Here is a 12,445-nt window from a genome sequence, read left to right on the forward strand (position 1 = left end):
CGCCGCGTCAAGACGCGCGGACAGCATTCACTGATTTACACAAAGAACGCCCTACGCAGAGCTCATAATTCCACATTTATTCAACAAACAATATTTTCCGTTTAGTTAAATATGACGCAGTCGCGCTGGATTACCTGAGGGCGGGGCTACACTGCTGAACAGCCAATCGAAGCACAGATTGACACGTGACACGTCGCTTTGACGTCGTTTGTTTACGACTGAGCTGAAACTCATTTATTCACGTGTTTACACTAAATTCATCATAAAAGCAGCGATTTCATATGAATCTGATACTAACCGCCAATACAGTTCTCACATTTAAAAGCTTTTATTTCATATTTTATGATGATATGTATCTTTAGATGTTACAGTAGGCCTACTATTGTTGCCAAACGATTAATAACGATTAATCGCATCCAAAATAAAGGTTTTTATTTACATAATATATATGTGTGCCTACTGTCTATATTTATTATGTATACATAAATACACACACATACAGTATGTTTCTAAAATATTTACATGTATATATTTATATTCATATAATTTATATTATATATAGATATATTTAATATATAAACATAACATATTTTACGATTAATCGCATCAAAATAAAGGTTTTGTTTACATAATATATATGTGTGTGTACTGTCTATATTTATTATGTATATATAAATACACACATACAGTATGTTTCTAAAATATTTACATGTATTTATATAATTTGTTATATATAGATATATTTAATATATAAACATAACATTTTTCTTAAATATATACATGCATGTGTGTGTAGTTATATATACATAATAAATACACACAGTACACACACATATTTTGTAAACAAAAACTTTTATTTTAGATGCAATTAATCACGATTAATTGTTTGACAGCACTACACTAAATATACAATTCATCAATAAAAGCAGTGATTTCATATGAATGTGATACTAGCCGCCAATACAATTCTCACATTTAAAAGCTTTTATTTAATATTTTATGATAAAGAGTTTTTAACAGACAATGATATGTATATGTTTACAAATGTTACAGTAAGAACTTTTGGAGAAGGAGAAAAAATATTTGTATTGGTGCTTTAGCAACATTATGTGTAAAACAATCATGCCATTGATTCAATCTGAGAGGATAAAGATGCTTGATCTTGTTGAGAAGCTGTATGTAGCCAAACTCTGTATGTGTGTGTGTGCGCTGTGCTGACAGACGTCTATTTAGCAGCTGTGGTTTCCTCCAGTGTCTGCAGAAGAAGGTCGTGGAGAGGTTTGCTGAGGGTTTGATATCCAGCCGCTGTCAGATGCAGGAAGTCAAACATGTCATGTTTTGAGATGCTTCCGTCTGATTGGACGAACTCAGCGCTGACGTCCAGAAACTGAGCCGGACCGAGCTGCGGGACTAATGAGCGCAATAACTCGTTCACCTCTGCGTTCTTCTCACGCAACGGGTTCTGATGCTCTCCACGAGGAAGAAGACCCTGAGAACAACACACAGAGAGTCTGAGTGCGTGCGTGTGTGCATGTGAGTGTGTGTGTGTGCATGTGAGTGTGTGTGTGTGTGCGTGTGTGAGTGTGTGTGAGTGTGCGTGTGTGTGTGTGTGTGTGAGTGTGTGTGTGTGTGTGAGTGTGCATGTGCGTGTCTGTGTATGTGTATGTGGTAGCACCAGCACGATGATCTTGGCTCGAGGGAGCTGTGAGATGAGGATCTGTGTGATGGCCGTCACTCCTCCTGACACCTGCTCTGCTGTGTGCTGGTGATTATTGGTGCCGACCCACAGAACCACCACCTGGGGGCGACACACACACACACACATTACAGTCTGCTGCTCATGATGTCACTTCCTATGCTCGGAGCTCACCTTTGGCTGGATGTTCTGCAGCTCTCCGTTCTGGATCCTCCAGAGAACGTTGCAGGTCGTGTCTCCGGCCAGACCGAAGTTAAGCGCGTGCAGCGGCGAGAACAGATCCCTCCAGACCTGAGAGCAGAAATCATCATCAGACAGATCAATAGAGAGATTCACACAATTCCATTCAAAAGCAGCTGGAACGACTTGTTTTACCTCGTGTTGCTGCATCAGTTGAATCATGGAGTCTCCGATAAACAGCACGTCTGGTTCTGCGTCCTTACACTCCTGCACAAAGCGCTCATGCTGAAACACACACACACCTGAGGATCAGATACAAAAACTGAGTTCTGATAAAGTAAAAGTGTGAAAAGCCTCCTTCTGACTTCAGAAGCAGACCCGTTTAGTCCTGTATGATCCAGGTGTTCAGCTGCAGGTTTACCTGTGAGATCCAGCGCGCATCACCCTGGACATCCTGCACCGGGAGCGGCTGAGCGGCAGGGTTCATCCTGAACACACACACACACTCACACAGTCTGGTATTTGTGGTTTATGGGGACTCTCCATAGGCGTAATGGTTTTTATACAGTACAAATCATATTTTCTATCACCCTACACCTAAACCCACCCCTTACAGGAAACTTTGTGCATTTTTACTTTCTCAAGAAAACTCGTTTTGAAAAGTGGGGACATGCGGTAATGTCCTCATAAATCACCTTCTCCTTGTAATACCTGTCATACCCTTGTAATTATACACATTTATGTCCTTATATGTCACACACTCTCACTCACACACACACACACACACATCTTTGTTTATAGTAAAAACTAAAATATACTACTTTGTGGGGTCCTTTAGTCCTTTTATTATCCTGTTATGATAATAAAAATGTTTAATAGAATGTTAAAACTCACTATAGTATGGACCTAACTTTCACCAACCCCAAACCTACCAGCCACAGAAACCTAACTTAATTTTAACATTTATGTATATACTCAAATAAATGTGAGCACAGAAGCAGTCATAAGCAGCACAGGTATATTTGTAGCAATAGCCAACAATACATTGTATGGGTCAAAATTATACATTTCTCTTTTATGCCAAAAATCATTAGGATATTAAGATCATGTTCCATGAAGATATTTAAATCTCCTACCGTAAATATATCAAAACTTCATTTTGATTAGTAATATGCATTGCTAAGAACTTCATTTGAACAACTTTAAAGGTGATTTTCTCAATATTCAGATTTTTTTGCTCCCTCAGATTCCAGATTTTCAAATAGTTGCATCTCAGACAAATATTGTCCAACAAACCATACATCAATTATTCAGCTTTCAGATGATGTATAAATCTCAATTTCACAAAATTAAGCCATATGACTGGTTTTGTGGTCCAGGGTCACATATAAGAATGTTAAAAAACATTTTTTAAGAATGTTTTCTGTGACAGGTAGGTTTAGGTTTGGACAGTAGTATATTTAATCATCTTATAGTCTTATATTAGAGATCATGCCTTTGTGGGGTCTGATTTAAGGACCCCAAAAAGTCAAACGTTCCTTATTTTACCATCTTTGTGCAATCCTTTGGACCTCACAAAGTAGTAAAAACACACACACACACACACACGTCTGGTTTGCTATGCTTGTGGGGACTCTCCATAGGCGTAATGGTTTTTATACTGTACTTACTGTATGTGCTATTGTCCTACACCAACCCTACACCTAAACCTACCCCTTACAGGAGACTGTGCATTTCAACTTTCCCCAAAAAACCTCATTCTGAGTGATTTATTAGCTTGTGACACGAGTCCCCATGAGTCTGTGTGTATTCAGGTTTAAGTCCCCACCTGAATAGAAAAACAGGTACACACACACACACACACACACACACACACACACACACACACACACACACACACACACACACACACTCTCACACAGACAGACACAGAGCTCTATAAACATGCAAAGTAACTCGTGTCATTTATCAGATGTATGTAAAGTCACTCTGTGTCTGAGCAGATCCTCAGCTCAATGTGATGGGCTTGAACCCTCAACCTTTCGGTCCTGTCACCAGTAAGCCAGTGTTCCCTGCTCTCACATGAACCCACACCAACTCATACAGCTGTGGAAAAGTTCAATCCTAAAAAAATCACAAGATTATTTCATGTTGTGAGCGAGAGAATGAAGGTTTCTGACTCACACCTGTGTGCTGAAGCTCTCCTCCACAGATCTCTGTCAGTGTTTATATGTGACTGATTGCTGTTATGTGTTTAATTCACACCGCAAAGCTGACTTCCGCGTTACTGCTGCTGCTGACGCCCCGCCTCTTCCGCTGACGTCAGCACACAACACTGATCACGAGAGAGAGGTCAGAGCAGCAGTGTGTGTGTGTGTGTGCGCGTGCGTGTGCTTCACACATCCTGTAGATGTTTCGCAAATTAATCAATATGAAGCATCAGACACTGAATCAGCTTAAATTCATACTGAAATGATCAGTTAATCGTATTTATGGATTTTTTTACGTCATCAAATCTATATCTATCTATCATCTATCTATCTATCTATATATCTATCTGTGTTTATTTGTACTGTACAATAAAAGCTACTGTATAAAAAAAACTATGAGAGAGAGAGAGAGAGAGATGGATAGATGCGCATGCTCTGAGTCTGAGGCTCGTTCACGAGGAGATGCGCATTCACGGTTCTTTCATTCCTGTCTCCGAGCGTGTTTCCGGTTGGGGGTTATGAGGGAACTTCTTGTTGTCATGGCAACAGTTTCCCCCGCGCGCTCGCGTACACAGCAGAGGAAGATCTGAGGAATACAATAAACAGACGCGCGCTCACGCCCCGTCGCCAAGGCGACCGAGACACGCGCTCGCGCGGGCGATGAAGTCATCGTGACGCTATCGGTTGCCACGGCGACAGCCCTGAGAGCGCGCTGCGCAAAGGGGCGGCGCTCGCGTCCTGACGCACGGCGGGGGCGTGTCCCGAGAGCGCGCAGCGCGTCTCCGCTTGTTGTTCCCGCAGAGAGGGCAGAAGATGGCGGCCGTGTCGAGCGGGGCTGCCGCCGCCGCCGGGATTCCGCTCCCGCACCGCGAGCGAGCGCTCCCCAACGCGCCGCGCGTCAGCCGCCCGCCCCCCGCGCGCGTTGGATACTACGAGATGGAGCGGACCATCGGGAAGGGCAACTTCGCCGTGGTCAAACTCGCCACGCACATGATCACCAGAGCCAAGGTGAGCGACGCTAGCGCTGCCGCGTCAGACGCGCCGCGATCTCCCTCTCTCTCTCTCTCTCTCTCTCTCTCTCTCTCTCTCACACGCACCGCTGCGGCCTGCGCTCGCTCGAGCGCGTGCGCGCGCGCCTCTGTGAAAATTGTGTATCGTGTGTAGATGAGCGCGCCCGCGCGCGCGTGTGTGTCGCGTATGGATTGTATACGCTTGTAGATTGCGTGCTTGTGTGTATAAATGTGGGTTGGTTAACTGTAATCCATGTTGTATTATTGCAGCAGTGATGCTGTTGTGGGAGGAGAGAAGGTTAGACAGAGAGGGATAGATAGATAGAAAGAAAGAAAGAAAGAAAGAGAGATTAAGATTAACAAGTAGATAAATGTTTTGTGTTTGTTTTGTTTATTATAATCATTACTTTGGCAATACTGTACTAGTCACTGTATAGACATATATAGACACATGAATAGACATATATAGACAGACAAATGCGTAGATAGAGAGGGATAGACAGTAGGGCTGGGACAATAAATCGTTGTAGGATCGATTCTGATATTTTCCGAATGCATCGCGATTCCTCTGGAATCGATTCTGAGCTTAGTTTTGAGCAGCAGGTGGCGCTGTATGCTTCAGAAACAGCTGTACTCTGCTTGTTTCCAATTCCTTACACATACTTGAACCTAAAATAATCATTCATAAAATTCAAAAAGGTTGAAGCAGATTACAAGGGTGTTCACTGTGCGCTGTGTTTACATTAATCTGGCGTCATGAAAGCATTCTGAGCCGAGGTGAGATTACAGACTCAGCCGAACACACAAGCGCTCTTCTTCATCAGTGTTTGAGTGTGCGGATAAACACTAGAGCAGAGCAGAATCCATTCCAGAGAGAATCGCCATGCATTCAGAAGATCTCAGAATAAATCCAGGAATCGATTCTGCAGCGATTTATCAGCCTAGCCTTAGTACCAGACCTAATACACAGATCAATGTATCGACAAAGAGCGATAGAGAGAGAAATGTATATACATAAAGGGATAGACAGATAACTGTATAGACATAGAGGGATAGACAGATAACTGTATAGACAGAGGGATAGACAGATAAATGGATAGACAGAGACGGATAGACAGATAAATGTATATACATAAAGGGATAGACAGATAACTGTATAGACATAGAGGGATAGACAGATAAATGTATAGACAGAGACGGATAGACAGATAAATGTATATACATAAAGGGATAGACAGATAAATGTATAGACAGAGACGGATAGACAGATAAATGTATATACATAAAGGGATAGACAAGATAAATGTTTAGACATGGGGGATAGACAGATAAATGTATAGACAGAGGGATAGACTGATAACTATAGACAGAGACGGATAGACAGATAAATGTATAGACAGAGGGATAGACTGATAACTATAGACAGAGACGGATAGACAGATAAATGTATAAACAGAGAGGGATAGACAGCAGTGTTGTGGGTTTGTGTGTCTGATCTGTGATGATTCTCAATCCTGTGAAGGTGTGTTTGATGTGTGTTCATTATAATCCGGAGTGTGTTCAGACACACGTTTGTGTGTTTAGTGCTGATCTTTGTTCATGTGTGTGTGTGTGTGTGTGTGTGTTTGTACAGTGTAGGTGTCATGTGGGCAGTGTGTGCTCCACTCATGCTGGATATTCTGTGTGTGTTTGGGTTCAGATCAGTCATTTGCTGGAGTGAAGTGTGTGTGTGTGTTTGTTTGTTTGTGTGTGTGAGTGAGAGTGTTTGTTTGTGTGTGTGTGTGTGTGTGTGTGTGTGAGTGAGAGTGTTTGTTTGTGTGTGTGTGTGTGTGTGTGTGTGTGTGAGTGTGTGTGAGTGTGTGTGAGTGTGTGTGAGTGTGTGTGTGTGTGTGTGTGTGTGTGTGTGTCCTGGTTTGTCCCGGATCACTGCAGGTCAGTGTCAGGATTCCTCCAGTTTTAACTCACCTTAGCAGCACTGATCGGCCGGTGACGGAGCTGAACGTCAGCGCAGGGCTTGTGCACACACACACTTGAGCTGCGATGAGCGACTGAGCCGATAACACCGCGTCACACGATCAGGAGCGCCGCTGAATGCATGCGCATGAATGTGAGAAACAGACTGGTTTGGGGTTGTTGGCATCGGTTGATAACGGTGTGTGTTTGATTAGCAGTGTGTGGTTGTAAAATCTGCTGATGTCAGTGGACACACACAGGTTTAGTGTTAATATTGTGCATAATATCTTCACATCATCTCAACAATAGCGTTATGTAATATCAGCCACACTGATCTCCAGGTATCTGTGTCCTCTGAAAACCTGAGCGTGTTGAGTTCTGTGTGTGTGTGTGTGTGTGTGTGTGTGTGTGTGTGTGTGTGTGTGTGTGTGTGTGTGAGCACTGGATATTCTCTCGTACGCTGTGGTTTCAGTCTGCACTGGAACAGAGCTGTGATATATTGTGAGTAATGAATGTTCTGTTAAATTGCAGACGAGTGTTTAGTTTGTGATTCTGTTGAAGCTCTGTTCATGATGTGAGCGCGCTCGGCTCGTGTGTGTCACAAATGACATTTGAACCCAGATCATGCTGCGTCTTTCACGCTGTCAGTGGTTTGTGCATCATCTGTCCTGATGCATTTCACTCCACAGCCGTTTCCCACAATGCAGTGCAGCTTTGAGTGTTCACTGCAGAAACAGTGGGATGCTAGTTTACGAGTGTGTTTTTTTGAGTAAAATATTACATTTTTCAAATTTGGCCACACAGAGCCAAAACCTAAACTTGTTTATTTATCTTATAAACTCTAATTTTCAAATGTAAATAATTCGTAAATCTTTTGTAGATAATTTTCAGTGCAGCACTTTGCATAAAAATGGATTTATGAACGATTTGCACACATCTGACATGAAAGAGGCTCATTATATATTCATACACAACTCATAATTCACAATTCATACACAAAATGCAAACCTAAATTTGAAATGTGAAGTTGCATTTGATTGTCACACGTTCATCTATGAGATGCATAAAAGATTTTAATTTGAAGCAGAGCTGCATGATTATGACAAAATTCATAACTCTTGGCTATTTCTTTTGATGTGAATGTTAAACTGTAATTTATTTCTGTGATGCGCAGCTGTATTTTCAGCATCATTACTGCAGTCTTCAGTGTCACATGATCTTCAGAAATCATAATAATATGCTGATTTGCTGCTCAACAAACATTTCTGATTACAACCCAAATTTTGGAAATGTTGGGACTTTTTTTTTTTAATTTGAATAAAATGAAAACTAAAAGACTTTCAAATCACATGAGCCAATATTTCATTCACAGTAGAACATGGATAATATAACATAAATGTTTCAAATGAGAAATTTTACAATTTTATGCACAAAATGAGCTCATTTCAAGTTTGATGCCTGCTACAGGTCTCAGAATAGTTGGGACGGGGGCATGTTTATCATGGTGTAGCATCTCCTCTTCTTCTCAAAACAGTTTGAAGGCGTCTGGGCATCGAGGTTATGAGTTTCTGGAGGTTTGGTGTTGGAATTTAGTCCCATTCTTGCCTGATATAGGTTTCCAGCTGAAGAGTTTGTGGTCGTCTTTGATGTATTTTTCGTTTAATGATGCACTAAATGTTCTCTATAGGTGAGAGATCTGGAGGCAGGCCAATTCAGCACCCAGACTCTTCTACTACGAAGCCATGCTGTTGTAATAGCTGCAGTATGTGGTTTTGCATTGTCCTGCTGAAATACACGTCATCTGGAGGGGAGCATATGTTGCTCCAAAACCTTTATATACCTTTCAGCATTCATAGTGCCTTCCAAAACATGCAAGCTGCCCATACCGTATGCACTTATGCACCCCCATACCATCAGAGATGCTGGCTTTTGAACTGAACTTTGTAAGAGCCTTGGCCCACAGGACACGACGGCGCTTCTGGACCATGTTCACATATGGCTTCTTTTTGCATGACAGAGCTTTAGTTGGCATCTGCAGATGGCACGGCAGATTGTGTTTACCGACAGTGGTTTCTGGAAGTATTCCTGGGCCCATTTAGTAATGTCAATGACAGAATCATGCCGATGAGTGATGCAGTGTCGTCTGAGAGCCCAACAAAGGTCTTTGGCCTTGTCCCTTGCGCACAGATATATCTCCAGTTTCTCTGAATCTTTTGATGATGTTATGCACTGTAGATGATGAGATTTGCAAAACCTTTGCAATTTGACGACACACAATCTTTTACCCACTCTTTCACAGATTGGAGAGCCTCTGCCCATCTTTACTTCTGAGAGACTCTGCCTCTCTAAGACATCCCTTTTATAGCTAATCATGTTACAGACCTGATGTCAATTAACTTAATTAGTTGCTAGATGTTCTCCCAGCTGAATCTTTTCAAAATTTCTTTCAGCCCTTTGTTGCCCCCGACTTTTTTGAGACCTGTAGCAGGCATCAAATTTGAAATGAGCTCATTTAGTGGATAAAAGTGTAAAATTTCTGAGTTTAAACATTTGTTATGTTCTCGATGTTCTATTGTGAATAAAATATTGGCTCATTTGATTTGAAAGTCTTTTAGTTTTCATTTAATTCAAATTTAAAAAACGTCCCAACATTTCCGGAATTCAGGTTGTATTATCAATGTTGAAAACAGTTGTAATGCACAATATTTTTGTGGAAACCGTCATACATTTTATTTTTCAGTTTTGTTGCATTATAACAATTCACAATTTTATCATGATTCTCTGCACATGTTGGTTTTACTATTTTGCAAGTTGTCTAAGCAGTAACTAATTTCCCTATTTTAAAAACAGCCTTACAAAGTAACAAAATAAAAAATAAAAAAGAATGGAAGACTTTTAGGCCAAAGAGGGTGAAGATAAAATATTTGTCATTCTTTTATCGTTATTAAAAAATAAGAACAAAGATACACATAATAGCCTGTAAAAAAAATAAATAAATAGTGCTTTATTTTTCAGGTACAGTAGGTGTATTTAGCAGTAGCATTCAAGAAACTGCATGGACAAATATAAAAATAAAACGCTATACACTTTACTGTGTAAATTATACATTGATTCATATTAAAGCATCTGTACTAAAGTTTTTCAGTCAAGAGCAGTGGCTGATTTTTTTCTGTTTTGTTGTTTTATTAACATTAAAGATAAAAGCTCACCCTAAAATAAAATAAAAAATTAAAATCTTTCACCATTTACTCATTCTCAAGCTGTTTTAAATCAGAATGAGCTTCTTTCTTCTGTTGAACAAGAGAAGATATTTTGAAGAATGGGGTTTACAAAACCATTGACTTGGTCTCCAGCAAATGTTTGGTTACCCACATTCTTCAGAATATCATCTTTTGTGTTCAGCACAAGAAATAAATCAATACATGTTTGGGACAACATGAGAGTGAGTAAATGATGACAGAATTGTCATTTTTGGGTGAACTGTCCCTTTAATGACAAGCGGCAGTATGTTTATTGCTATTAGTCTGCTGTCACTTTAAGACCTGCACACATCTAATATACACTTTATGGTTGCCTTAAACTTTTAAGTTTTCTCAACTTTAGATTTTTTACAGTGCATAAAGCAAAGTTTAAATTACAGCCACAGAGTAGTTTCATTTTGTCTGAAAACATGGCGGAAAGCTGCGAGGTTTTAAAAGAGTGCTATACAAATGAATATATGAATGAATTAATTATATTAATCTACCTCTGAAGGTTCTGACTGTCTTCAGAAAAGATTTGATTTTGATCTTCGCTCCATGTATATAAAAGTATAACAGCAGTAATAACGATTATTAACAGTAACAGCAGCTATCAGCATCATCAAACATCAAATATTAGGCATACAGTAGTAATTTTAGCGATGTTTAGATGACTATAGGATAAGAATTCACGTTCACTTTTTTATTTTTTATATTTAACTTACAGATCTCAGTTTAAGATTTGCTTCAGTTTGTTTTGTATTGTATTCTATCAGTTTAAAAGCTTGAGTTTGTTTTGATATTATATTATGTTAAAAAGGCCTATATTATAAACCTAATAAATAATTGACCTTGTTTTTTTAATGGAATCACTTATGCTCATCAAGGCTGTGTTTATTTAAAAAATACAGGGGAAAAAACTGTGATATTGTGAAATATTATTGCAGTTTCTAATATTGGTTTCCTATTTTAATACCTATACTTTAAAATAGGCTATCATTTATATTATTTATATTATATTATAGGCTATCATGTATTTTCAGCATCATTACTGCAGTCTTCAGAGTCACATGATCTTCAGAAATCACTCTAATATGCTGATTTACTGCAGTGAAACTGTTCTGCTTAATATTTTTATTTTTATTTTTTTGGAACCTGTGATACTTTTTTCTTTGATTCTTTGAGTAATAAAAAGTTTAAAAGAACAGCATTTATTCAAAATAGAAATCTTTTCTAACAATATAAGCCTTTACTATCAATTTTATCCATTTAACACATCCTTGCTGAATAAAAGTATTAATTTCTTTAAAAAAGAAAGAGAGAAAAACAGTTGACTGACCCCAGACGTTTCAATAGTAGTGTATATTGTAACACAAATTTCTATTTTGAATAAACGTTGTTCCTTTTAACTTTTTATTTATCAAAAATATCACAGGTCCCAAAAATATTAAACAGTTTCCAACATTGATTATGAATCAGTATATTATTATGATTTCTGAAGATCATGTGACGCTGAAGACTGGAGTAATGATGCTGAAAATACAGCTGCGCATCACAGAAATAAATTACAGTTTAAAGCATATTAAAATAGAAAACTTTTAATTTAAATTACAATAATATTTCACAATATTATTTTGTGAAATAATATTCTGTATTTTTTATTTTTTTTATCAAATAGATACAGCCTTGATGAGCATAAACTTCTTTAAAAAAATAAAAACTTTACTGATCCCAAACCTTTGAACGGCAGTGTAAAAAAAAAATACAAGTTTTCTCTGGTAACCTAAAATGTGCATCATTTAGTTATATCAAGGGTCAAATCAAATATAAATAGCACATTAAAGTTAAAAGTTACACACTTTCGTGTGTGTGCTGTACAGAGTGTAAAGAATGTTTTTGCTCAAGCGGCCGATATTTCCGCCCAATAGAGAAAAGTTTTGCTCAGCAAGAAAAAACAATTAGAGGGAACATTGCTAGCGATGTGTCTAATTGTAACATTTGCCAATGTTATTATTCAAAACTATGATTCCTGTTAAAAAAAAGAAACAAATTGTGGCAGAACATTACATGAATGAATGAAATGAAGAATCAGCAGCTAGAGCCGGATCCTGCGCTCAGTTCAGATCAGGACTGTCACATGATCCAGAGGCCAGCTGT

At 39.0% G+C, this 12,445-nt stretch overlaps 2 protein-coding genes across 6 annotated transcripts in view; one reads left to right on the plus strand and one right to left on the minus strand.

Moving 5' to 3' along the window:
- Positions 1-961: 961 nt before the first annotated feature.
- Positions 962-4,430, minus strand: LOC131520826 (platelet-activating factor acetylhydrolase IB subunit alpha2-like). 4 transcript variants are annotated; one of them, XM_058745330.1, is made up of 6 exons: positions 4,063-4,401; positions 2,298-2,364; positions 2,072-2,161; positions 1,871-1,987; positions 1,676-1,798; positions 962-1,489 (listed from the first exon to the last, which is right to left on the minus strand). In XM_058745330.1, the coding sequence occupies exons 2-6, from the start codon at positions 2,361-2,363 to the stop codon at positions 1,226-1,228; spliced, it is 660 nt and encodes a 219-aa protein (XP_058601313.1). In that variant the 5' UTR covers position 2,364; positions 4,063-4,401; the 3' UTR covers positions 962-1,225. The 4 variants fall into 4 exon arrangements, with proteins under 4 accessions (XP_058601313.1, XP_058601312.1, XP_058601310.1 ...); XM_058745329.1 differs by having other exon boundaries at positions 962-1,798; positions 2,072-2,178; positions 4,063-4,430; XM_058745327.1 differs by having other exon boundaries at positions 962-1,798; positions 4,063-4,428.
- Positions 4,431-4,654: 224 nt separating this feature from the next.
- sik3 (SIK family kinase 3) overlaps positions 4,655-12,445 on the plus strand; it is a 54,790-nt gene continuing 46,999 nt past the window's right edge. The window contains exon 1 of one of the 2 annotated variants that reach the window (XM_058745310.1): positions 4,655-5,094. In XM_058745310.1, the coding sequence (XP_058601293.1) occupies positions 4,900-5,094 (195 nt within the window). In that variant the 5' untranslated portion in view covers positions 4,655-4,899. The remainder of the gene's footprint in view (positions 5,095-12,445) is intronic. The other variant, XM_058745309.1, reaches the window with a different exon arrangement.

The sequence above is a fragment of the Onychostoma macrolepis genome, chromosome 15 (assembly GCF_012432095.1).
Source record: "Onychostoma macrolepis isolate SWU-2019 chromosome 15, ASM1243209v1, whole genome shotgun sequence".
Taxonomy (NCBI): domain Eukaryota; kingdom Metazoa; phylum Chordata; class Actinopteri; order Cypriniformes; family Cyprinidae; genus Onychostoma; species Onychostoma macrolepis.

Excerpts from the sequence above, each read along its gene's own strand:
- LOC131520826 (XM_058745327.1), bottom strand. The coding sequence starts at position 2,363 with ATGAACCCTGCCGCTCAGCCGCTCCCGGTGCAGGATGTCCAGGGTGAT. Across the intron at positions 2,162-2,297 it reads ATGCGCGCTGGATCTCACAG|CATGAGCGCTTTGTGCAGGA; the intron begins GTAAACCTGCAG and ends TGTGTGTTTCAG. Across the intron at positions 1,988-2,071 it reads AACTGATGCAGCAACACGAG|GTCTGGAGGGATCTGTTCTC; the intron begins GTAAAACAAGTC and ends TTCTGCTCTCAG.